The sequence below is a fragment of the Prinia subflava genome, chromosome 4 (assembly GCF_021018805.1).
Source record: "Prinia subflava isolate CZ2003 ecotype Zambia chromosome 4, Cam_Psub_1.2, whole genome shotgun sequence".
NCBI lineage: Eukaryota > Metazoa > Chordata > Aves > Passeriformes > Cisticolidae > Prinia > Prinia subflava.
Genome location: NC_086250.1, coordinates 72,838,109 through 72,864,490, shown reverse-complemented (window position 1 = coordinate 72,864,490; position 26,382 = coordinate 72,838,109). Strand labels below are relative to the sequence as shown.

Sequence of the window (26,382 nt, the reverse complement as noted above, 5' to 3'; positions counted from 1 at the left end):
GCGTTCAAAGGGCCTAAACCAATCAATTATTGATGTGCTGAAGGAGGAGGTCAAGGTGATCTGGGGATAAAATAACCTCAGGATAAAATCACCTCCACAGCTCTGCACAAAACCAGCACTCCCCACACCCCACACCCAGTTCCAGCCTGGCTATTCCAGCAGAGCTCAGCCTGTTCTGGTTTTGCCTTTTTTATTTTGAAATGTTTGTGGGGTTTTTTTTGTTGTTGTTGTTGTTTTGTTTGTTTGTGGTTTGTTTTTGGTTTTTTTGTTTTTGTATTCTTTGCCTATATATTTGTAGCTCTATAGTTTGTTATATTAGTGTTTAAAATATAGTAAATATAATATATTATATATATATATACACAAGTAATATATATATATGTAATATATACATGTAATATACAATATATATACACGTAATATGTAATATATAACACATAATACATGTAATATATAATACATATAATATATAATACATATAACACATATAAGATATAGTATATAATGTATTATATATAATATATAGTATATACTATATATACTATATAATATATAGTGTATATATAATATATAGTATATACTATATATACTATATAATATATAGTATATATAATATACTATATATAATACAGTAAATAATATAGTATATTAGCTTATTGTATTGCACTATAGTAATATTTTATTAATACATTAACAAATATTTATTAATACATTATATTTCTTAATATAGTATTGATTATATAATAATAACCAACAATTATTATCTTACTCAGCCCCCGGGAGCCTCAGAGGAAAACTCTGCCCTTGTGCAGGATCATTGCTGGAGGGCCTGGCTGGGCTCTCACTCTCACAGGGGTTATTTTATATTATTGCATTTTTATTTTAGTATTCCCAGTAAAGAACTGTGATTCCTATTCCCACATCTTTGCCTGAAAGCCCCTGAATTTCAAAATTATAATAATTTGGAGGGAGGGGCTTTACATCTTCCAGGGAGGCTCCTGCCTTCCTTAGCAGACACCTGCCTTCCAAACTAAGATATTACTCTACTAAAATAATCTTGAATTTCACTCCAAGTGGGGAAAAAAGACCCAAGGAGCAGAATCCCAGCCTGGGGCTGCACTCACCAGCCCTCAGAGCCTCATTCTCCAGCACCACCCTGGAGAGCCCTTAACAAAAACCTGCTCTTATGTTACCTCCTTAGTAAAATCATCTCCTACATTACCTCCTTATTTCAAATTTCATTTCCACGTGGAGAAAAAAGACCCAAGGAGCCAGAACCCCAGCCTGGGGCTGCACTCACATCTCGTTCTCCAGCACCACCCTGAAGGGCCCTGAACAAAAACCCGCTCTTATGTTACCTCCTTACTAAAATCATCCCAAATTTCACTTCCAAGTGGAGAAAAAAGACCAAGGAGCCAGAATCCCAGCCTGGAGCTGCCTTCACCTGCCCTCACGGCCTCGTTCTCCAGCACCACCCTGAAGGCTCCAAATAAAAACCTGCTCTTACATTACCCCCTTATCTCAAATTTCACTTCCAAGTGGAGAAAAAAGATCAACAAACCAGAACCCCAGCCTGGAGCTGCACTCACAGCCCTCACGGCCTCGTTCTCCAGCACCACCCTGAATGCCTCCGAATAAAAACCTGCTCTTACATTACCTCCTTACTAAAATCACCTTGAATTTCACTTCCAAGTGGAGAAAAAAGACCCAATGAGCCAGAACCCCAGCCTGGAGCTGCATTCATGGCCTTGTTCTCCACCACCACCCTGAAGGCTCCAAATAAAAACCCGCTCTTACATTACCCCCTTATCTCAAATTTCACTTCCAAGTGGAGAAAAAAGATCAATTAGTCACAATTCCAGCCCTGGGGCTGCACTCACCAGCCCTCACGGCCTCATTCTCAGCACCATCCTGAATGACCATGAACAAAAACCTGTTCCTACATTACCCCCTTACTAAAATCACCTCGAATTTCACTTCCATGTGGAAAAAAAAGACCCAACAAACCAGAACCCCAGCCTGGAGCTGCACTCACCAGCCGTCACAGCCTCGTTCTCCAACACCACCCTGAAGGCTCCAAATAAAAACCTGCTCTTACATTACCCCCTTATCTCAAATTTCACTTCTACATGGAGAAAAAAGACCAACAAACCAGAACCCCAGCCTGGAGCTGCACTCACGGCCTCGTTCTCCAGCACCACCCTGAAGGGCCCTGAACAAAAACCCGTTCTACACTACCCCCTTACTAAAATCATCTCAAATTTCACTTCTAGGTGGAGAAAAAAGACCCAACGAGCCAGAACCCCAGCCTGGAGCTGCACTCATGGCCTTGTTCTCCAGCACCACCCTGAAGGCTCCAAATAAAAACCCGCTCCTCCATTACCCCCTTACTAAAATCATCCCAAATTTCATTTCCAGGTGGAGAAAAAAGACCAAGGAGCAGAACCCCAGTCTGGAGCTGCACTCACAGCCTCGTTCTCCAGCACCACCCTGAAGGGCCCTTAACAAAAACCTGCTCTTACATTACCCCCTTATCTCAAATTTCACTTCCAAGTGGAGAAAAAAGATCAACAAACCAGAACCCCAGCCTGGAGCTGCACTCACAGCCCTCACGGCCTCGTTCTCCAGCACCACCCTGAATGCCTCCGAATAAAAACCTGCTCTTACATTACCTCCTTACTAAAATCACCTTGAATTTCACTTCCAAGTGGAGAAAAAAGACCCAATGAGCCAGAACCCCAGCCTGGAGCTGCACTCACGGCCTCGTTCTCCACCACCACCCTGAAGGCTCCAAATAAAAACCCGCTCTTACATTACCCCCTTATCTCAAATTTCACTTCCAAGTGGAGAAAAAAGATCAATTAGTCACAATTCCAGCCCTGGGGCTGCACTCACCTGCCCTCACGGCCTCGTTCTCCAGCACCATCCTGAATGACCATGAACAAAAACCTGTTCCTACATTACCCCCTTACTAAAATCACCTCGAATTTCACTTCCATGTGGAAAAAAAAGACCCAGCAAACCAGAATCCCAGCCTGGAGCTGCACTCACAGCCCTCACGGCCTTGTTCTCCAGCACCACCCTGAAGGCTCCAAATAAAAACCTGCTCCTCCATTACCCCCTTACTAAAATCATCCAAAATTTCACTTCCAGGTGGAGAAAAAAGACCAAGGAGCCAGAACCCCAGTCTGGAGCTGCACTCACAGCCCTCACGGCCTCGTTCTCCAGCACCACCCTGAAGGCTCCAAATAAAAACTCACTCCTACATTACTCCTTTACTAAAATCACTTCGAATTTCACTTCCATGTGTAGAAAAAAGATCAACAAACCAGAACCCCAGCCTGGAGCTGCACTCACCTGCCCTCACGGCCTCGTTCTCCAGCACCACCCTGAAGGCTCCAAATAAAAACTCACTCCTACATTACTCCTTTACTAAAATCACTTCGAATTTCACTTCTAGGTGGAGAAAAAAGATCAACAAACCAGAACCCCAGCCTGGAGCTGCACTCATGGCCTCGTTCTCCAGCACCACCCTGAAGGGCCCTGAACAAAAACCCACTCTTATGTTACCTCCTTACTAAAATCATCCCAAATTTCACTTCCAAGTGGAGAAAAAAAGACCAAGGAGCCAGAACTACAGCCTGGAGCTGCCTTCACCAACCCTCACGGCCTCGTTCTCCAGCACCACCCTGAAGGCTCCAAATAAAAACCCGCTCTTACATTACCCCCTTATCTCAAATTTCACTTCCAAGTGGAGAAAAAAGATCAATAAGTCACAATTCCAGCCCTGGGGCTGCACTCACCAGCCCTCACGGCCTCATTCTCAACACCATCCTGAATGACCATGAACAAAAACCTGTTCCTACATTACCCCCTTACTAAAATCACCTCGAATTTCACTTCCATGTGGAGAAAAAAGACCCAACAAACCAGATTCCCAGGCTGGGGCTGCACTCACGGCCTCGTTCTCCAGCACCACCCTGAAGGCTCCAAATAAAAATTCACTCCTACATTACTCCTTTACTAAAATCACTTCGAATTTCACTTCCATGTGTAGAAAAAAGATCAACAAACCAGAACCCCAGCCTGGAGCTGCACTCACCAGCCCTCACGGCCTCGTTCTCCAGCACCACCCTGTATGCCTCCGAATAAAAACCTGCTCTTACATTACCTCCTTACTAAAATCACCTTGAATTTCACTTCCATGTGGAGAAAAAAGACCCAATGAGCCAGAACCCCAGCCTGGAGCTGCACTCATGGCCTTGTTCTCCAGCACCACCCTGAAGGGCCCTGAACAAAAACCCGTTCTACACTACCCCCTTATCTCAAATTTCACTTCCAAGTGGAGAAAAAAGATCAATTAGTCACAATTCCAGCCCTGGAGCTGCACTCACCAGCCCTCACGGCCTCGTTCTCCAGCACCACCCTGTTGAAGATGAAGCGGATGTACTTGGAGGGCGCGGGCGTGCGGGGTCCCTCCTTGCCCAGCAGGTGCAGGATCTTGGTGGCCAGCACGGTGTGCTCGCAGTCCTCGATGAACTCGCACAGGTGGGCCAGCCCTGCCTCCTTGCTCTCGGGGTTCTCCTCGATGATGCTGATGATGCAGTCCACGATGGCTCTCTTGTACTCGAAGCCACCCTGGCAAAGGGAGATGGGGGACGGTGACGTGAGGCTCGGGGCGAGGCGAGGCTCCCTCAGTGCTTCCCACGGGGAAAAGAATCCTTTGGACAAATTGGGGTAAGGAAAGGTGGACTGGGGGACCTCACAGGGCATCCTCAGCTCGAATGATGGTTTAGGATTTTAGCTTTTGTATTTTTAAAATCCTGTAGTGCCTTAGGGCGTAACTCTTAACTCCACACACAGTGTCACTTAACTGTCTTCACATTTGGGTCAGACAGAACAATCCCTCTGGGCCTGAGATTCAAGGACACCCTACAGCCTCAGGCCCTGAAAAGTATAAACAAAAATGAATTAGGGGGAACAAACTTCAGATAATGACTTCATTACCTGAAGCTGTAATTGGAGGATTAACCCCTGATGTGTAAATGGACCAAACTCAGAATTGTCTAAAAAACTCGTGAATGTTGTCCACCTTGGGTGTAGCCTCTGCAAGATTCTGACTGCCCAAGGTGTGATGCCTGAAGTTTGAGCTCTCATATTATCCAAATTCTCTACTGCATTGGTTTATAACTCTGAATTTCACATAAAGTCTTAGCAAGTTCTCTTTACAGGGCAGTCAGACAAAACAATCCTGTTCCAGCCTGAGAACCAAGGACACTGTCGCAGCTTCAGGCCAAAAAGTGCAAACAACAGGGAATTGAGGAGAGAAAACTGGGAGGATGGGACTTAATAACCTGAAGCTGTAATTGGATAATTAACCCCAATGTGGAAACAGATCAAAACTTGTAAAAGTGTGAAAATTCGTGATTTGGAATCCATCTCGGGTGTAGCCATGGCCAGGCTCTTGTACTGCCCAAGGTGCATCCCTAAAGGCCTTTTTAATAAATACCTACTTTATTTCTTTAACAATGTCAATCCTCTCAAGCACCACGTGTACCTACTGAAGACCTTTAATAAATATCCACTTTTTATTCTCTTAATCTTGTCCAGCCTCAGCTCCAGGCAGCCACTCCCAGGCATTTCACACAGGTCTGACCCTCAGGAGCTGTAACCAGCCAGCCCCACTGACAGAGGGGACAGACAGAGGGGACAGACAGGAGGGGACAGACGGGAGGGGACAGACGGGAGGGGGACAGACGGGAGGGGGACAGACGGGAGGGGGACAGACGGGAGGGGGACAGACGGGAGGGGGACAGACGGGAGGGGGACAGACGGGAGGGGGACAGACGGGAGGGGGACAGACGGGAGGGGGACAGACGGGAGGGGACAGACGGGAGGGGACAGACGGGAGGGGACAGACAGAGGGGGACAGACGGGAGGGGACAGACGGGAGGGGACAGACGGGAGGGGACAGACGGGAGGGGACAGACGGGAGGGGACAGACGGGAGGGGGGCAGACGGGAGGGGGGCAGACGGGAGGGGGGCAGACAGAGGGGGGACAGACAGAGGGGGGACAGACAGAGGGGGGACAGACAGAGGGGGGACAGACAGGAGGGGGGACAGACAGGAGGGGACAGACAGAAGGGGACAGACAGAGGGGGACAGACAGAGGGGACCCTCCCCATCACCAGGCAGGTCCAAAGGTGCCAAAAGCCCTCCCCAGAGCCCTGGGCACACGTACATCATCCCTGAGCATGTTGGAGAGGAAGGTCATCATCACGCTGTGCTTCCGAGGGTACTTCTGGCACAGGGCACTGATGGCCTGCACCACCACGACCTGCAGGAACACAGAGGAGAATTATTTTATTGTGTTTATTTCCTGAGGAGAAACGCGGGTTTCTGTCTGAATTTGGCACCTTGATTGATTAAATCTGTGTAAAAGGATAAAAATCAGGTGGGGGATTCTCAGGGGCAGCGTGGAACAACTTTGTGCCAGGACAAAGTGGAACAACTTTGTCTTTTGGCTCTGCTAAAAAGATTGGAATTTAGGATGGAATGTGTTGAATCAAAGGTTTTCCTTCCCTCCTTCCTTCTGCCATGATCCCATTTTAACTTGTCATGTTCTGTCATTAAAACTTTCTGCAATTTCAACCTTTTTTTCTTCATAAAAACAAGGATTTGAGACCCCACTTCAAGCAGACTGATTTTGCAGAGCTGTGCTCCTCACTGATGTAACTGAACCATCCTGAACCAATTTCTTACCAGTTTTAGTCACTAGAAAACTTACAAATTAGCTAAGTTTCCTAATCTGCTAGTTTCCTAACTGCATCAAGACTGATGTGATCTAAACTAAAAAACATTTAAAATCCTTCTCCCTTGCTAAAACAACCAGAGGGAAGATTGGCAGGATATTGCACAGGAGGCAGGAATCCACCAAACGGTATTTTTCCTTTTTTGGAGTGATGGGATGAAGGCACAAAAGAAAATTTAACCTGTTAATAAAGCACCTTCTATTGGTGCTTTATTAACACTTTATTGGTATTCTATTTGGTGTTAATAAAACACCTTCTAAACTTTGCCCTGCCACACTCAACCACCGAAACTTTGACAAACAGGAAAATCTTCATTTAAAAATAAACCAAAAACCAACCAAGAACGGGAAAAAAAACCTGCAGCTGGCAAGAGCAGAGGCCTCCAGTGTCACACCTTGAACTCATCTGAGATTTCTGACACGAAGGAGGAGATCTGCTTCATCAGCCTGTCCACGCTGCTCTCGCTGCCCGTCTTGAGCAGCGTGGTGATGGCCAGCGTGGCGATGCTGCGGTTGGAGTCCGTGATGAGGTTCTCCAGGTCCAGGTTGCAGGCAGTGACTGCAGATGGATGCTTCATTGCCACCTGCAAGGAATGCAGAGTTGCAGAATTAGGGGGGAGTTGCAGCATCCTGCAGCTCAGAGCTCAGGGGGTTTGGCTGCAGCGTTTTAAAGTCGCGGCTTGTGGGTTTGACAGTCGCGAGTTTTTGCTGTTGTGTTGTGCAGCTCTGAAATCAGAATATTTCCTTCATGTGGATTTAGTGATATTAAATATCCAGAATTCCAGCTGATTCCTCACAAATTATCAAACTACAGCTTGTTATATCCTCGTGGTCTGCAATGAGCAAACACAGCCTGAATGCAGGAAAGATTTCTGTCCCACCAGGAGATCTGGCATGGAAAAGCCAATTGCTCTGAAATCAGAATATTTCCTTCACGTGGATTTAGTGATATTAAATATCCAGGATTCCAGCTGATTCCTCACAAATTATCAAACTACAGCTTGTTATATCCCCGTGGTCCAGCAATGAGCAAACACAGCCTCAGTGCAGGAAAGATTTCTGTCCCACCAGGAGATCTGGCATGGAAAAGCCAATTGCTCTGAAATCAGAGTATTTCGTTCACGTGGATTTTGTGATATTAAATATCCAGGATTCCAGCTGAAAGCTCACAAATTATCAAACTACAGCTTGTTATATCCCCGTGGTCTGCAATGAGCAAACACAGCCTCAATACCAGAAAGATTTCTGTCCCATCAGGAGATCTGGCATGGAAAAGCCAATTGCTCTGAAATCAGAATATTTCTTTCACGTGGATTTTGTGACATTAAATATCCAGGATTCCAGCTGATTCCTCACAAATTATCAAACTACAGCTTGTTATATCCCCGTGGTCCAGCAATGAGCAAACACAGCCTCAGTGCAGGAAAGATTTCTGTCCCACCAGGAGATCTGGCATGGAAAAGCCAATTCTCCAGCATGGAATAATTCCAAATAAAGTCATCCCAAGGGCAGCTGCCCTGCCTGAGGTAACACATCATCAGGCACTGCTGGCTGGCTCTGAGCTCAGAGAATGAAGCTTGTGTGGAGGTTTGGAAGCACTCACTTTATTGAGGGTCCGGACGGCTGCGTAGCGCAGGACGGGTTTGGGAGAACTGCAGAAAAGCTGCAACACTGGGGGGAAAAAATCACAAAAACAACCAAAAAAACAAAGATATGGCCTCTTTCACAGAAAGGGAATAGAGCAGAAAGTCTAAGATATCTCCATTCAGCTACACACTGCTAAATATTCATGCAGCTCTATGCATAATTTATCACGAGCTTCACAAAAGTTAGAAATAAACTAGTTTTATCCCACTACCAATAACAGGGGTGGCACGGCTGTCTCTGCATTCCAGCTCCATATTCCAGGTGGAGCAGAGTTTTCCCAGAGAATCTGTGGTTGTGGAAATGTCCAAGGCCAGGCTGGACAAGGCTTGGAGAACTCTGGGATGGTGGGAGGTGTCCCTGCCCAGGGTCCCTTCTAACCCAAACCATTCCATGATTCCCTCCCATCCCAAATTCCTGCAGCTGGATAAACACCAGCATCACCCCCTGCCACCTCTAGAGCCATTTATCTAAAATACATTTTTCACCTCTGCATGAAAGAGATCTCATCCAACACCCATTTAAATTGGGGTTAAAGGCCTTTTCGCCCCAATTTATCAGAAAATGGGGGTTTGGGGATTATAATTCTGCTGGGATTTCTCTGAATTTCTTTCTTCCAGGGGCACAGAGGGTGGGACTCACCTGACACAGCAGGTGCCAGCTCCCTGGCCGTGCAGTTGGGCAGGTGGATGATGGCAGAGGCGGCCTCGTAAATCACCATCTCGTGCTTGTTGCGCAGGCAGCTCTCGATGAAGTCGAACAGGGGGCTCTCATGGCTACAGACATGAAAATTCCAGGGGTTTAGACTGGAAAAAATCACTTTAAGATTGAGTTCTAAGACTCTCGTGGCTACACACACAGAAATTCCAGGGTTTAGACTGGAAAAATCACTTTAACATCGAGTTCCAAGACTTTCATGGGTACAGACATGAAAATTCCAGGATTTTAGACTGGAAAACCCACTAAGATTGAATTCCAAGACTTTCAAGGCTACAAACACAACAATCCCGGGATCTTTTAGGTTGGAAAAAGCCCTTAAGATTGATTCCAAGACTTTCATGGCTACAAACAAAATAATCCCAGGATTTTAGGCTGGAAAAATCACTTTAAGATCGAGTCCAAGACTTTGATGGCTACAAATACAACAATCCCAGGATCTTTTAGGTTGGAAAAACCCACTAAGATTGAGCCCAAGATTTTCGTGGCTACAAACACAAAAATTCCAGGACCTTTTAGGCTAGAAAAACTTCTTTAGGATTGATTTCAAGAATTTCATGGCTACAAACACAATAATCCCAGGATTTTAGGCTGGAAAAATCCCTTAAGATCAAGTTCAAGACTTTCATGGCTACAAACACAACAATCCCAGGATTTTAGGCTGAAAAACCCCTTAAGATCAAGTCCAAGACCTTCATGGCTACAAATACAGAAATCCCAGAACCTTTTAGACTTTAGGACTTGTTTAAGATCGAGCCCAAGACTTTCATGGCTACAGACACAACAATCCCAGGACTTTATGCTGAAAAAACCCCTTAAGATCAAGTTCAAGACCTTCATAACTATAAATACAGAAATCCCAGGATTTTAGACTGGAAAAACTTCTTTAAGATTGATTTCAAGACTTTCATGGCTACAAATATAAAAATCCCAGGATCTTTTAGGCTGGAAAAACTTCTTTGAGTACAAGATCTTCATGGCTACAAATACAAAAATCCCAGGATCTTTTAGGCTGGAAAAATCCTTTTGAGTTCAAGACTTTCATGGCTACAAACACAATAATCCCAGGATCTTTTAGACCAAGACTTTCATCTAAAACCACAACAATCCCAGGATTTTAGGCTGAAAAAACCCCTTCAGATCAAGTGCAGGACCTTCACAACTACAAATACAGAAATCCCAGGATTTTAGGCTGGAAAAACTTCTTTAAGATTGATTTCAAGTCTTTCACGGTTACAAACACAATAATCCCAGGATCTTTTAGACCAAGACTTTCGTGGCTACAAACACAACAATCCCAGGATTTTAGGCTAAAAAACCCCTTAAGATCAAGTCCAAGACCTTCATGGCTACAAATACAAAACACCCAGGATCTTTCAGACTGGAAAAACTTCTTTGAGTCCAAGACTTTCATGGCTAAAAATACAAAAATCCCAGGATTTTTTAGGCTGGAAAATCCCTTTAAGATCGAGTTCCAAGACTTTCATGGCTACAGACACAACAATCCCAGGATTTTAGGCTGAAAATTTCCTTAAGATCAAGTCCAAGACCTTCATGGCTACAAAACTCCCAGGATCTCTTAGGCTGGAAAAACTTCTTTAAGATCGAGTCCAAGACTTTCATGGCTATAAATACAAAAATCCCAGGATTTTTTAGACTGGGAAATCCCTTTAATATTGAGCCCAAGTCTTTCATGGCTGCAAACACTCAATCCCAGGATTTTAGGCTGAAAAAAACTCCTTAAGATCAAGTCCAAGACCTTCATGGCTACAAATACAAAAATCCCAGGATTTTTTAGGCTGGAAAAACCCCTTAAGATCAAGCCCAAGACTTTCAAGGCTACAGACACAAAAATTCCAGGATTTTAGACTGGAAAAATCACTTTAAGATTGAGCCCAAGACTTTCATGGCTACAAACACAACAATCCCAGGATTTTAGGCTGAAAAAACCCCTTAAGATCAAGTTCAAGACTTTCATGGCTACAAATACAAAACATCCAGGAACTTTTAGGCTGGAAAAACTTCTTTAAGATTGATTTCAAGTCTTTCATGGCTACAAACACAATAATCCCAGGATTTTAAGCTGAAAAAACCCTTTAAGATCAAGTCCAAGACTTTCATGGCTACAAATACAAAAATTTCCATTCCTTTTAGGCTGGAAAAACTTATTTAGGACTGATTTCAAGACTTTCATGGCTACAAATACAAAAATCCCAGGGTTTTAGGCTGGAAATTCCCTTAAGATCAAGTCCAAGACTTTCATGGCTACAAATAGAAAAAAACTAGGATTTTAGGTTGGAAAAACCGATTAAGACTGAGTTCAAGTCTTTCATGGCTACAAACACAATAATCCCAGGATTTTAGACTTAAAAACCCCTTAAGATCAATTCCAAAACCTTCATGGCTACAAATACAGAAATCCCAGAACCTTTTAGACTTTAGGACTTCTTTAAGATCAAGCCCAAGACTTTCATGGCTACAAACACAACAATCCCAGGACTTTATGCTGAAAAAAACCCCTTTAAATTGAATCCATGCATTACCCCAGCACTAAAGCTCTTTCTCTCTGGAGATTCCCACCAACACTAAGAAACCCCCAATTAATCCAAACCTGAATTAATTTCTGTGATTGAAGCCTGCCCCTGCCTTACCCCTCCTCGGACTCCTTGAGCAGTTTGCTGGCAATCCTGATCAGCATGCAGTAGGCAAATTGGGATTTCAGGCCCGATTTGGTGAATTTGTTCAGCATCTTGGACACGGCCAGGCGGTCGTTTTTCCTCAGGTGATAGAGCAGCCCCAAAGCGTGATACTATGGGATGGGAAACAGAGGGACAGCACTGAGTACGGCTGGAAAATCCACAGGAAAACATCAAAACAAGGGGGATTATTGCTGTTTCCTGGCTGAAATTAATTCTAACCTCAGCTGAGCTGAGTTTCCTGACAAGTTGTAAAGATCTGCAATGATTCCTTGCTCTTTTCTGTTCATTCTCAACTATTCCTGAAGATCCAAAGAGCCACAAAGTTAATTTATTTCCTTTTTTTTTCCCATTAAATATCATAACTTCAAAGGTTTCAGTTCTAATCCAGGATATCCTTGCTCTTTTCTGTTCATTCTCAACTATTCCTGAAGATCCAAAGAGCCACAAAGTTAATTTCTATTCCTGAAGATCCAAAGAGCCACAAAGTTAATTTATTTCCTTTTTTCTCCATTAAATATCATAACTTCAAAGGTTTCAGTTCTAATCCAGGATATCCTTGCTCTTTTCTGTTCATTCTCAACTATTCCTGAAGATCAAAAAAGCCACAAAGTTAATTTATTTCATTTTTTTTTTCCCATTAAATATCATAACTTCAAAGGTTTCAGTTCTAATCCAGGATATCCTTGCTCTTTTCTGTCCATTCTCAACTATTCCTGAAGATCCAAAGAGCCACAAAGTTAATTTATTTCCTTTTTTTTCCCCCATTAAATATCATAACTTCAAAGGTTTCAGTTCTAATCCAGGATATCCTTGCTCTTTTCTGTTCATTCTCAACTATTCCTGAAGATCCAAAGAGCCACAAAGTTAATTTATTTCCTTTTTTTTTTTCCCCATTAAATATCATAACTTCAAAGGTTTCAGTTCTAATCCAGGATATCCTTGCTCTTTTCTGTCCATTCTCAACTATTCCTGAAGATCCAAAGAGCCACAAAGTTAATTTATTTCCTTTTTTTCCCATTAAATATCATAACTTAAAAGGTTTCAGTTCTAATCCAGGATATCCCAAGGCCCTGAAATGACAGCTGACCTCACAAAAATCCTTGAGGTCTTTTTGATGGAAGCACAAAGGGACATTTTTAATTCCTTGCCAAGTTATTGTGGGTTTTTTTTCCCACCATAAAACTGATTTACTTCAAGGCTTAATGAAGCTGCTAAGTGGGCAAGAACAAAGCTGATTTTATAGAATCTTTCTGATCATGAGTCTAAAATAGACAGAATAATTCAGTATTCTGGACAGACAGAATAATTCAGTGTTCTGGACAGACAGAATAATTTCATTTCCACAGACGTCTGGAATATCTCTGCAAAAAACCTTTGCTCTTGTGATCTTACTGATATTTGGGTTCATTTTTGCACCTGGCAAATTTTCTGAGGGCCAGGAGATGCTCCTTGGGAGGCAGTGAGATAATTTCCCAAGTTTTTTGAGCACTCAGATTTAAATCCCTTCTGCAACAATCCCTTCTGGGACAGGCAGCAGCATTCCACAAATTTAGCAGAAAAAAGGGATGAAAATTCCAGAGCCAGCTCTTAATTAATAATCTTGTGCTGGCATCATGGAAAAAATCATAAATTTTTAAGAAATTTCAAGCTGTTTCCCACAAATCACAATTCTTGCTTTTAAAAGGCTGAAGAAAAAGCAGATTTTTTTTTCTGAATTTTCTTAAGGACTCCCAGGCTGCCCCTGAGCCCCCCCAGGGTTTTTGGGGACCCTCAAACACACCTGTACCATGATGTTGTCACTGGAAGCTGCTTCCTGAGCCTCATTGATCCACCTTTTGACCACGTCATAGCTGATCTTCATCATGTGCTGCAAAATAAAATTGAGATTGGAGTTGAGCTCACAGCAGTTTCACAGCCCCTCTTTACCCTACACTCCTGTAAACTGTGCATTTCCTCCCATCTCAGTCTCAAATTACCACACCCTACTAAAAATATTAAAAATATTTAACTAATATTTTTCGTTAAATTAATTTTTAATTAATTTTAATTAATTTTTAATTAATTTTTAATTTTTAGTTAAAAATATTAATTCATGAGATCTTTCCCAGCCTTTTCTCCTAAAAAAGGGAGAGGAAATCAGAGTGGATTCCCTCACTTGCCTTCCTGGTGTCTATTAACAGAAATAATCCTGTTTCAGCCAGTGATCTCTTGGTATCTCCCCAGATAAATCCATGTTTTACACTGACTGCAGAAATCTGAGCATTCTGCACTAGAAATTATCATGATTGATGGAATCAAATATTAAGAAAGGAATTTTATGAGAGAAAGAAAACTCTTGGGGTTTTTTTATGATTTTCCAGTGAGATGAAGAGACACCCCAGAGGAAAAAAACAAAACAAAGACAGCAGATTCACCTTCCCAGCCTGACAAAACGCCAGAATTACAAAAAAATTTCTGCTTTTCTCACCAGGGAAGACACCAGTGCAGAGCTGGACACGCTGGGGACTTTGTCCACGATGGCCTGCTTCATGTACCTCTCGATGCCTTGGAGCATTGTGCCCTGGGGAGGGGAAAACAGGGAAAAAGGGAAGTGGGAATGCTTTGGAGGAAGAGAATAAAAGCAGCAGATGGCAAAAATCCACATTTAAAGGAGCCCAGCAAAAATCCTGAGTTTATTCTGCAAGGCAGAGCTGGGTTTGGGCTGCCTGGTCCTGAAGGGTGGCAGTGACAGAGTCACCAGCAGGGCAATCCCAGATGGGAAATGGAGCTCCCAAATATTCCATCTGCAGATTCCCAGTGCTCCAGCCCCACAGAGCTGCTGGGAATTGCACAGGGCATCAAACAGAGCAATTCCAGATGGAAACTGGAGCTCCCCAACATTCCAGCTGAACGTTCCTAGTGCTCCTGGAAATTGCACAGGGCATTGAGCAGAGCAATCCCAGATGGAAACTGGAACTTCCAAACCTTCCAGCTGCACATTCCCAGTGCTCCTGGAAACTGCACAGGGCATTGAGGAAACCAATTTCAGATCAGAAAGGAGATCCCAAACCTTCCAGCTGCACATTCCCAGTGCTCCAACCCCACAGAGCTGCTGGGAATTGTACAGGGCATTGAGCAGAGCAATTCCAAATGGAAACTGGAGCTCCCAAACATTCCAGCTGCACATCCCCAGTGCTCCTGGCATTGATCAGAGCAATCCCAGATAGAAACTGGAACTCCCAAACATTCCAGCTGCACATTCCCAGTGCTCCAGCCCCACAGAGCTCCTAGAAATTGCTCAGGGCATCGAGCAGAGCAATTCCAAATGGAAACTGGAGCTCCCAAACATTCCAGCTGCACATTCCCAGTGCTCCAGACCCAGATTGCTCCTGTCAGTGAAGAGGGCATTGAGCAGAGAATCCCAGATCAGAAACTGGAGCTCCCAAAAATTCCAGCTGCACATTCCCAGTGCTCCAACCCCATAGAGCTCCTGGAAATTGCACAGAGCATGGAGCAGAGCAATTCCAGATCAGAAAGGAGCTTCCAAACATTCCAGCTACATATTCCCAGTGCTCCTGGAAACTGTAGAGGGCATTGAGTGGAGCAACTCCGGGCAAAAACTGGAGCTCCCAAACATTCCAGCTGTCCATTCCCAGTGCTCCAACCCCACTGAGCTCCTGGAAACTGCACAGGGCATCAAACAGAGCAATTCCAGATGGAAACTGGAGCTCCCAAACATTCCAGCTGCACATTCCCAGTGCTCCTGGAAATTGCACAGGACATTGAGGAAACCAATTTCAGATCAGAAAGGAGATTCCAAACATTCCAGCTGCACATTCCCAATGCTCAAACCCCACAGAGCTCCTAGAAATTGCTCAGGGCATGGAGCAGAGCAATCCCAGATGGAAACTGGAGCTTCTAAATCCTCCAGCTGAACATTCCCAGTGCTCCAGACCCAGATTGCTCCTGCCAGTGCAGAGGGCATCAATCAGAGCAATCCCAGATCAGAAATTGGAGCTCCCAAATATTCCAGCTGCACATTCCCAGTGCTCCTGGAAACTGCACAGAGCATTGAGGAAACCAATTTCAGATCAGAAAGGAGATCCCAAACCTTCCAGCTGCACATTCCCAGTGCTCCAACCCCACAGAGCTGCTGGGAATTGTACAGGGCATTGAGCAGAGCAATTCCAAATGGAAACTGGAGCTTCCAAACCTTCCAGCTGCACATCCCCAGTGCTCCTGGCATTGATCAGAGCAATCCCAGATAGAAACTGGAACTCCCAAACATTCCAGCTGCACATTCCCAGTGCTCCAGCCCCACAGAGCTCCTAGAAATTGCTCAGGGCATCGAGCAGAGCAATCCCAGATGGAAACTGGAGCTCCCAAACATTCCAGCTGCACATTCCCAGAGCTCCAGACCCAGATTGCTCCTGCCAGTGAAGAGGGCATTGAGCAGAGAATCCCAGATCAGAAATTGGAGCTCCCAAACATTCTAGCTGCACATTCCCAGTGCTCCAACCCCATAGAGCTCCTGGAAATTGCACAGAGCATGGAGCAGAGCAATTCCAGATCAGAAAGGAGCTTCCAAACATTCCAGCTACATATTCCCAGTGCTCCTGGAAACTGTAGAGGGCATTGAGTGGAGCAACTCCGGGCAAAAACTGGAGCTCCCAAACATTCCAGCTGTCCATTCCCAGTGCTCCAACCCCACTGAGCTCCTGGAAACTGCACAGGGCATCAAACAGAGCAGTTCCAGATGGAAACTGGAGCTCCCAAACATTCCAGCTGCACATTCCCAGTGCTCCTGGAAATTGCACAGGACATTGAGGAAACCAATTTCAGATCAGAAAGGAGATTCCAAACATTCCAGCTGCACATTCCCAGTGCTCCTGGAAATTGCACAGGACATTGAGGAAACCAATTTCAGATCAGAAAGGAGATTCCAAACATTCCAGCTGCACATTCCCAATGCTCAAACCCCACAGAGCTCCTAGAAATTGCTCAGGGCATGGAGCAGAGCAATCCCAGATGGAAACTGGAGCTTCTAAATCCTCCAGCTGAACATTCCCAGTGCTTCAGACCCAGATTGCTCCTGCCAGTGCAGAGGGCATCAATCAGAGCAATCCCAGATCAGAAATTGGAGCTCCCAAATATTCCAGCTGCATATTCCCAGTGCTCCAACCCCATAGAGCTCCTGCAAACTGCAGAGGACATCGAGCAGAGCAATTGCAAATGGAAACTGGAGCTTCCAAATATTCCAGCTGCACATTCCCAGTGCTCCTGGAAACTGCAGAGGGCATGGAGCAGAGCAATTTCAGATCACAAAGGAGCTCCCAAACATTCCAGCTGCACATTCCCAGAGCTCCAGACCCAGATTGCTCCTGCCAGTGCAGAGGGCATCAAGCAGAGAAATCCCAGATCAGAAACTGGAGCTCCCAAAAATTCCAGGTGCACATTCCCAGTGCTCCTGGGAATTGCACAGGGCATTGAGCAATTCCAGGCAAAAACTGGAACTTCCAAACATTCCAGCTGCACATTCCCAGTGTTCCAGCCCCACTGAGCTCCTAGAAACTGCACAGGGCATTGAGCAGAACAATTCCATATCAGAAACTGGAACTTCCAAACATTCCAGCTGCAGATTCCCAATGCTCTAGCCCCAGAGAGCTCCTGGAAATTGCACAGGGCATTGAGCAGAGCAATTCCAGATACATACTGGAGTTTCTAAACCTTCCAGCTGCACATTCCCAGTGCTCCTGGAAATTGCACAGGACATTGAGGAAACCAATTTCAGATCAGAAAGGAGATTCCAAACATTCCAGCTGCACATTCCCAGTGCTCCTGGAAATTGCACAGGACATTGAGGAAACCAATTTCAGATCAGAAAGGAGATTCCAAACATTCCAGCTGCACATTCCCAATGCTCAAACCCCACAGAGCTCCTAGAAATTGCTCAGGGCATGGAGCAGAGCAATCCCAGATGGAAACTGGAGCTTCTAAATCCTCCAGCTGAACATTCCCAGTGCTTCAGACCCAGATTGCTCCTGCCAGTGCAGAGGGCATCAATCAGAGCAATCCCAGATCAGAAATTGGAGCTCCCAAATATTCCAGCTGCATATTCCCAGTGCTCCAACCCCATAGAGCTCCTGCAAACTGCAGAGGACATCGAGCAGAGCAATTGCAAATGGAAACTGGAGCTTCCAAATATTCCAGCTGCACATTCCCAGTGCTCCTGGAAACTGCAGAGGGCATGGAGCAGAGCAATTTCAGATCACAAAGGAGCTCCCAAACATTCCAGCTGCACATTCCCAGAGCTCCAGACCCAGATTGCTCCTGCCAGTGCAGAGGGCATCAAGCAGAGAAATCCCAGATCAGAAACTGGAGCTCCCAAAAATTCCAGGTGCACATTCCCAGTGCTCCTGGGAATTGCACAGGGCATTGAGCAATTCCAGGCAAAAACTGGAACTTCCAAACCTTCCAGCTGCACATTCCCAGTGCTCCAGCCCCACAGAGCTCCTGGAAATTGCACAAGGCATTGAGCAGAGCAATCCCAGATGGAAACTGGAACTTCCAAACCTTCCAGCTGCACATTCCCAATGCTCAAACCCCACAGAGCTCCTAGAAATTGCTCAGGGCATCAAGCAGAGCAATTCCAGATGGGAAATGGAGCTTCCAAACATTCCAGCTGCACATTCCCAGTGCTGCAGCCCCTGCAAACTGCCCAGGGCACGGAGCAGCCCTGCACAATGCAGCAGCTGCAGCACTGCAGTAAATGCATCCTGCAGGGGAGCAGTTTTGGGGTGTAAAGCCCCCATGAGCAGTCTGTACTCACATCAGTGATCCTGCACAGCGCTCGGATGGCCGGGCCTCGGTACACATCCTCCTTGCCTGTCATGTCCTTGGTCAGGCTGAAACCACCAAAAACATCCTGTGAGTGCCTCTTTAACACCCCCTGTCCCAGCCCTTAGCTGGCATTCACCTAATTTAGCTGCTCTAGCTCAGCTGAGCAACAGCTCATTAATAATCAGCTTAATTTGGGGGTTATTAACATCAACACCCAGGGAAATACATAATGTAAAATCCACAGTCCATTGGATTGCTTTGGTTCCCTCGTTCCCTTTCTTGGTGGTGCTGCTTGTCCTACACAGAATTTTGGTTTAGAAATAGTGAGCAAAGTTCAGTTTGGTTTATTTTATATTTTTCTAAAGCTGTTCAGCAATCCAACAACAGATTCAATTTTTGCTCTTGCAAATGGTTATTTTTGTAGTCAGAAATATATATATATATTCAGTATATTTTCAGTCAGAAAAATGAAAATTTAGCTGCTCTAGCTCAGCTGAGCAACAACTAATTAATAATCAGCTTAATTTGGGGGTTATTAACATCAACACCCAGGGAAATACAGAATGTAAAATCCACAGTCCATTGGATTGCTTTGGTTCCCTCGTTCCCTTTCTTGGTGGTGCTGCTTGTCCTGCACAGAATTTTGGTTTAGAAATAGTGAGCAAAGTTCAGTTTGGTTTATTTTATATTTTTCTGTTCAGCAATCCAACAACAGATTCAATTTTTGCTCTTGCAAATGGTTATTTTTGTAGTCAGAAATATATATATATATATTCAGTATATTTTCAGTCACAAAAACTGAAAGTTTAGTTAGGAGAATGAACTGGGCTTTGCTCTGCTTTTCTTTAATTTGCTCTGACAGCAAAGTCCCAGCCTGAATTCTGACCAATCCACAAAGCATCAAGAATTTAAAAAAGAAACCACCTTAAACCAGAAGGAAACAAAGTAACAACCGTGTGATAAACTGAATTCTCCCAGGGAATGGGAACAAAATAACCCCTCAGAGGGTGGCACAGAGTGTGGATCCCCAAACTGCTGCAGCCCTGCAAAAATCTCCACCTGCAGCACCAAAACCACCCCGGGAGCTGCAGCCCCTCCCCACCTGCTGGTGACAATGATGACATCCTCAGAGATGTTGGCCATCTCTTTGATGGTGAGGTAACACATCCTTCTGAGGGTTTGCTGTGGAAATGTGGAGCAGAAAAGGGTTAAATTCAGGGGTGATGTGAAGTTTTAAAAGAGAAATAAACATAAAAAATTAAGTATTTCAGTTTAAAAGGAAAACAAGCTTTTAAGCAAACCACAATCTTTTCAATTCCAAGTTGTAATTCCAATTTGATCTCTGGATAAGAGCCAAACTCCCTGATATCAAATCAGAAGAATAATTATTACATTAATAGTATGAGTGTTATTACATTAATATGCACATTAAGAGTATTACTACATTAATATTCTGTAAAATTATAAGAACTAATACAAAAATTAATTATCCCAGAAGTGATGCAGCACATCTGTACTCAGCAGCCTCACAATTATCAGTTAAAAGCTTTGAAAATAACTTTGTTATTGTAAAAAAAAAATAGAAACACACGTGGATATTGACATTACGTCTTTGAAAACAATTACCTTTGTATTTTTAAAAATCCTCTACTTTTTAAAATGGGGATATGAGGAGCATTCCAAACACTCTGTACTACCAAAAATTTTATTACATCTTTGAACAGCTACACCTTCCTTGGACAAATCTCTAACAAGCAAACCCTCTTTAATTAAAATTAATGAGCCCCATGAGATGAAACACACTGCACCAGAGATCACAGAAGGACTCCACACTCTGCTGAGCCCAAAGCTGAATTCCCAAATTCAATTCCCAAGGCACTCTCTGATTTTCAGGGTGTTCTCATCCCCTGCCTCATGAGATCAGTGCTGATCTGAGGAACAGCAGCTTTGGATCTGCAGGCAAGTTCCAAATTCTATTTAGAATGAAGCAGATGGTGATTTAAATGGAAACAACAGGCATCAAGTGAGACTGATGTGTAAATTCAGTCATTATCCCTGTTTTTACAGCACTAATTACCTCAGAACCCACCTCCACCCCCAACCCAACCCAGGAACAACCACGAGTTGTTGTTCACTCTTTATTTCCAACCAGGAATGGCCTCCAGAGCTCCTCCTGTGCAGTGTTTGCCTCCCACATCCCCAAATCCCGGGTTTGGCAGCTCCTGGCAGCCCAGGCAGCAGCAGGGAGAGGTCCCAGGTCCTTACATCGTTGGACTGAAACAGCCTGGTCATGGCAAAAAAGGCTTCCGTGGCTTCCGTGGTTCCCAAGTGCTCACCCTGCAAGTGGCAGAGAGGAAAAGCAGCAATTATCCAGCTCCTTTTAGCTTTTTTATCTTTTTCTAATGCCCTCCCACACAGCAGGAATCTCTCCTTGGAGATTTGCTCCTGTAGGAAACCATCCTCTCCCCTGGGATCCACAATCCCTGGGAATTGGGAATTATCTCCACTCTAAATGCCCTCCACACAGGGATGGGAGTTTTCCCTGTGGCAGGAGGAGGTGGAAAACTCCCTTCCCACTAAAAATATCCCTTGTGGAAGGCAAGAAACCCTCAGAGCCACCTGGTTCAGCAGGTACAGGATCTTGGTGAGGATGTGAAGGCATCTCCGAGGGTTTATGGGGGTCTCATTGAAGAGCCGTGCCTGCAAACAAAACAGAAATTCTGTTTTAATAAACCCCAACCACAATTATTTCAATCTGCTTCCAGCCAAGCAGCTTGTAGGTTTTATTTGTATTTAAATATCTCAGAGATATTTATATAATTTGTATTTAAATACGGGTCTCAGAGAATGTGGTGCTGGTTCTTTGGTTTGCAGCGATCTGAACCAAGCACCAACAGCTCAATTTGCCATCTGGAAGTGGCAAAAACGCCTCAAAATAAAACATTTTATGCCACTTGTCCATGTGGAAGGCAGAAGCCATGTGTCATCTAATTATCCTTAAAAAAAAACCCTCATTAACTCCAGATAAAATTAATTTGTTTGCACTCTCTGTGATTTTAAATTAATTCTGTGAATTTAGCCATCCGCGTTTCACCACAGTCCTGCTGCGACACTTCCTGAGGGGAAAGATAATTAATAGAACAGCATTATCCTAATTATTCCTGTGATTATTCCTGTGATTATCCCTACCTCCTGAAGCACAGCACTCTTCTCCAGATGCTGGAAAGGATTGGAGCCACTACCTGAGGAAAAAAGAGACCCCTCAGTTGAGGAAATGAATTCCCCACACACCCTGAAAATGCAGGAGCAGCCCCAAAATTTTACCAAATCACCTCAAAACTGTGACATTTCTCTCTGAATAACTGATGCTGGCCACGAACAGCTTTGAATTCACTTCATTAAGTGATATATTCAGAGTTATAGAAAGAATAAAGGTTAAAAAAAAATAAGAGGAAGAAGAAAATAGTCTGCTATTTAATTTGCCTTGATATAAAACTATTTCCTTTTTCCACTTTCCTAATACACCTGTTTTTATTCCTTCAGGCACCAAAAGCATCAACACAGGAGCTGCTAATTAGGACTTGAAAGAGAATTGAAACCACTTTTCAGACATAAATCCCTCCACAACCTCACTGCTGCTCCTGATCCCCTCCTCCCAAGCAGGAATTCCTCATTTCCAGTTCATTTATCCCTCAGTTCTCACACCCCAAGCAGAAAGAAACTGAAAATGAAATAAACTCAACCCCAGCCAAGCACATTTGGAGCTCAGGGCAGCATCAGTTACTGTGGGGAATATGGAATTAAATTCTAGATTTTTGCAAGGGACATTCCCTGGTCACTTCCAGGGATGCAGGAGCAGCCCCAGCAGCTCTGGACACCGATTTTACCTCCCTAAATTCCCTGTTGTGAATTCCAGATGTGCAGACAGAAAAGGTCTGGAAAGGTTTCCCCGAAGCCTTTTGGATTTTGCTTTGTGCAGCAAACGAGTATAAATAAAAGTTTCTTTTCTTTACATATCCCATCACACCGTTCAGGTAGTGATGTAAATATAAATACACGTCATCGATTCTCTCTTCCTTTTTTTTGTTTTTTTGAGGGCTGAAACATCTGCACAAGCAGAGGCAGGGATAAAATCCCCTCTGGAAACCGGCTGTGCAAACAGGGAGAGCAAAGAGAGCCCTGAATTCCTCCGAAATACTTTAGCAGTCAATTCTTGCAGCTGAAGCACAAATACCCCACGAGCAGTGAGAGATCATGGAATGGGTTGGCTTGGAAGAAGATTTAAGGATCTTTCACTTCCACTATCCCAGTTTGCTCCAGCCTGGCCTTGGACACTTTCAGGGGCAGCCACAGCTTCTCTGGGAATTCTATTCCAGGGTCTCCTCACCTCAGCATCTCCCTCACCTCAGCATCCCCCTCACCTCAGCATCCCCCTCACCTCAGCACCTCCCTCACCTCAGCATCCCCCTCACCTCAGCATCCCCCTCACCTCAGCATCCCCCTCACCTCAGCATCCCCCTCACCTCAGCATCTCCCTCACCTCAGCACCCCCCTCACCTCAGCACCTCCCTCACCTCAGCACCTCCCTCACCTCAGCATCCCCCTCACCTCAGCATCCCCCTCACCTCAGCACCTCCCTCACCTCAGCATCCCCCTCACCTCAGCACTTGCCTCACCTCAGCATCCCCCTCACCTCAGCATCCCCCTCACCTCAGCACCTCCCTCACCTCAGCATCCCCCTCACCTCAGCATCCCCCTCACCTCAGCATCCCCCTCACCTCAGCACCTCCCTCACCTCAGCATCCCCTCAGCATCCCCCTCACCTCAGCATCCCCCTCACCTCAGCATCCCCCTCACCTCAGCATCCCCCTCACCTCAGCACCGCCCTCACCTCAGCACCTCCCTCACCTCAGCATCCCCTCAGCGCCCACCCCGCCTTCACCTCAGCACCGCCCTCACCTCAGCCCCCGCTGTCACCACCGCACACCTCAGCCCTCTCCTGACCCCTGCAGCCCTCCCCTCACCCCCAGCCCCCCCGTACCGGACTCCTCGTCCTTTTTATCGAACTTCTTGATCATGGCGGCCCCGCTCCCACTCCCGCTTCCTCCGAGCGCCGCCGCCTCAGCAGCTCCGCCGGAAGCCCCGCCCCCTGGCAGCTCTCTGCCGTCTGATTGGGCCGCGGCGCTGTCAATCAACACCAGCGCCTTCCGCCTCGCCAAGCCGCGCCCCATCCGCGCGTGAAGGGGCGGGGCCAGAGTGAGGGCGCGTCTTAAAGGGGCCGCGGCGTTATTTCGTGAGGGGAGCGGGGCTCCGCCGGCGGGCGGAGACAAATAAATAGATAAATAAATCATCCGAGCTCCTGGCGAGGAAACGGGAGCTCACATGGAGTTCACATGGAATTTACTTGGAATTCACATGGAATTTACGTGGAATTCACATGGAATTCACGTGACAATCCAACCCTCTGGGGCCTGTGGCCAAAGCCGGGGTAAGTCAGAATAACTCCTGTGCAACTCTTGTGTAACTCGCATTTAACTCCCGTGATAAAGCAACCATTGAGCCAACTGGCAAACAAACAAACAAAACAAAAATCAAAAATTTAATTCCCGTGTAACTCACACATTAACCAGTCAACAGAGTTAAGTCTCATGTAACTCTCAAGCAAACCAGTAATAAAATGTGTTATATAATATATATAATATGTAATATATTATCTATTATTTTAAAATATATTACATTTTTAGGTTGATTTTTTTTGCCCACTGGCAAAAAAAAAAAAAAAAAAAAAAAAAAAAAAAAAAAAAAAAAAAGCGCATTAATCTCCCAAGCAACTCCTGTGTAACTCATGTGGAATTCATAAGAAACTCCCATTTAAATCCTAAGTATTTCCCATGTAATTCCCATGTGATTTCCACATAATTCCCATGTAACTCATGTGTAACTAGCAAGGAATTCCCATTTAAACCCCATGTAATTCCCCATGTAAATCCCATGTAATTCCCATGTAACTCATGTGTAACTAGCAAGGAATTCCCATTTAAACCCCATGTAATTCCCCATGTAAATCCCATGTAATTCCCATGTAACTCATGTGTAACTAGCAAGGAATTCCCATTTAAACCCCATGTAAATCCCATGTAATTCCCATGTAACTCATGTGTAACTAGCAAGGAATTCCCATTTAAACCCCATGTAATTCCCCATGTAAATCCCATGTAATTCCCAAGCTGGATTTTCTCATGGTATTTTAGGAACCTGACGATGAAAACCTGCTTAATTCCACTCCATTTTCCTGCTTGGAATCCACAATCCAGGGAGCTGTGAAAACTCCCGGGGTAATTCAGATTTTAAACTTAATCCTGGTTCTTGCTGAGCCAGGTTTAACAGCCCAGACACGGATTTTGGGCAGGACACCAAGAGCTCAGCGACCTTTCCTGGCACGTCCTGCTCCAGTGGGAAGGCATCCAAGGTTTTCCTGCCTAATCCCCACGGAAATAAATTTAAATAAATTGGTTTGTGGTTAAATAAACCAGAGCGATGAATGAGTTCATTCAGAGCCTTGAACTGAGGGAAAAACAACCTAAAAATGTCACGGGGTTATCTCAAATCTCTTTTTTCCCTTCCTCTTTCCATTTCTTCAGCGTTTTTGGAGTTTCCAGTCCAGAGAACCATTTCCCATTCCATGGGAAACTGGGGAAGAAGATTGGTATCAAATTCCATGAATTTATGGAATGCCCTGAGGGATTTAGAAGCTTCCATCTGTAAAAAATGCAGATTATATGGCTCTACACCGATGTTTACTATATGTATTATGCTAGGTTGGAAAGTTAATGCTGTATTAACATTTCAATAATATGGTAAATGTAGTTTTGTAATTAAAATCAAGCTCTAGTGGTTAAAATAGAAATTATGTGTGTAAGATATTCTTTTTTTAGCTCAAGAAAAAGAGAAGATAATCAAGAAATTCCAGCTGCTCAGGAATTCCGATTTCCTGTTGTGCCCCGTGCTTGTCCCTGTCACACCCCGCACGTGGCTGGGTGAGGCTCTGGTGTCACCTCTGTGGTGCCACCTCTGTGGTGTCACCTCTGTGCTGTCACCTCCGGTGACCTCCTTAATCCTCTGCCGAAGAGCTCCTAATCGCTCCCTGTTGTTATTTTAATTACTTTGTAATTTTAATTAATTACCTCCTACTACACCTTCAAAAACCAGGGGGGACAGAACCACCTAAAAATCCCAGTTTTGGAGCCCCAACCTCCTTTTACATCTCCCCAACCTCCGGGAGCCTTCAGGAGAAGGGTGGGCAATACAATCAGGATTTTTATTCCCAGGATTTTTATTCCCAGGATTTTCCACCCCTGGATGGAGAGGGAAAAACAATCCTCCACCAGGGACAGCCTGTGGATGCTTCCCCTCGCTTTTGGGATTTTTGGACATTTAATAAAAATAAAAATGGTTATTAAAAAAATAGTAATACAAATACAATAATAAAAGTTCAACAATTTAGAGTAGGACAATTAATGAGACAATAACAGCAAAGAGTTACAGCCCAGGCTGGGTGCCTCTTGCTGGACAAAAGTGAGCCAGGAAAAGGACCCCGTTAAAAGAGAATTTACTCCTTAAGAGGAGTAATCTATTGCTTATACATAACACTTCATGATTATGTATATATTTTATTTAAAATTAGAAATTTGT

At 44.6% G+C, this 26,382-nt stretch overlaps 1 protein-coding gene across 1 annotated transcript in view; it reads right to left on the bottom strand.

The window, feature by feature from the left end:
- Nucleotides 1-23,846, bottom strand: part of COPG2 (COPI coat complex subunit gamma 2) — a 33,427-nt gene extending 9,581 nt beyond the window's left edge. The window contains exons 1-14 of the mRNA XM_063397155.1: nt 23,732-23,846; nt 21,880-21,932; nt 21,310-21,390; nt 20,956-21,027; nt 19,793-19,872; nt 18,680-18,755; nt 14,339-14,431; nt 13,652-13,738; nt 11,824-11,981; nt 9,098-9,231; nt 8,415-8,482; nt 7,207-7,395; nt 6,242-6,337; nt 4,395-4,638 (exon numbers count right to left, since the gene is read on the bottom strand). Of these exons, the coding sequence (XP_063253225.1) occupies nt 4,395-4,638; nt 6,242-6,337; nt 7,207-7,395; nt 8,415-8,482; nt 9,098-9,231; nt 11,824-11,981; nt 13,652-13,738; nt 14,339-14,431; nt 18,680-18,755; nt 19,793-19,872; nt 20,956-21,027; nt 21,310-21,390; nt 21,880-21,932; nt 23,732-23,768 (1,468 nt within the window). The 5' untranslated portion in view covers nt 23,769-23,846. The remainder of the gene's footprint in view (nt 1-4,394; nt 4,639-6,241; nt 6,338-7,206; nt 7,396-8,414; nt 8,483-9,097; nt 9,232-11,823; nt 11,982-13,651; nt 13,739-14,338; nt 14,432-18,679; nt 18,756-19,792; nt 19,873-20,955; nt 21,028-21,309; nt 21,391-21,879; nt 21,933-23,731) is intronic.
- Between the last annotated feature and the right edge of the window lie 2,536 nt (nt 23,847-26,382).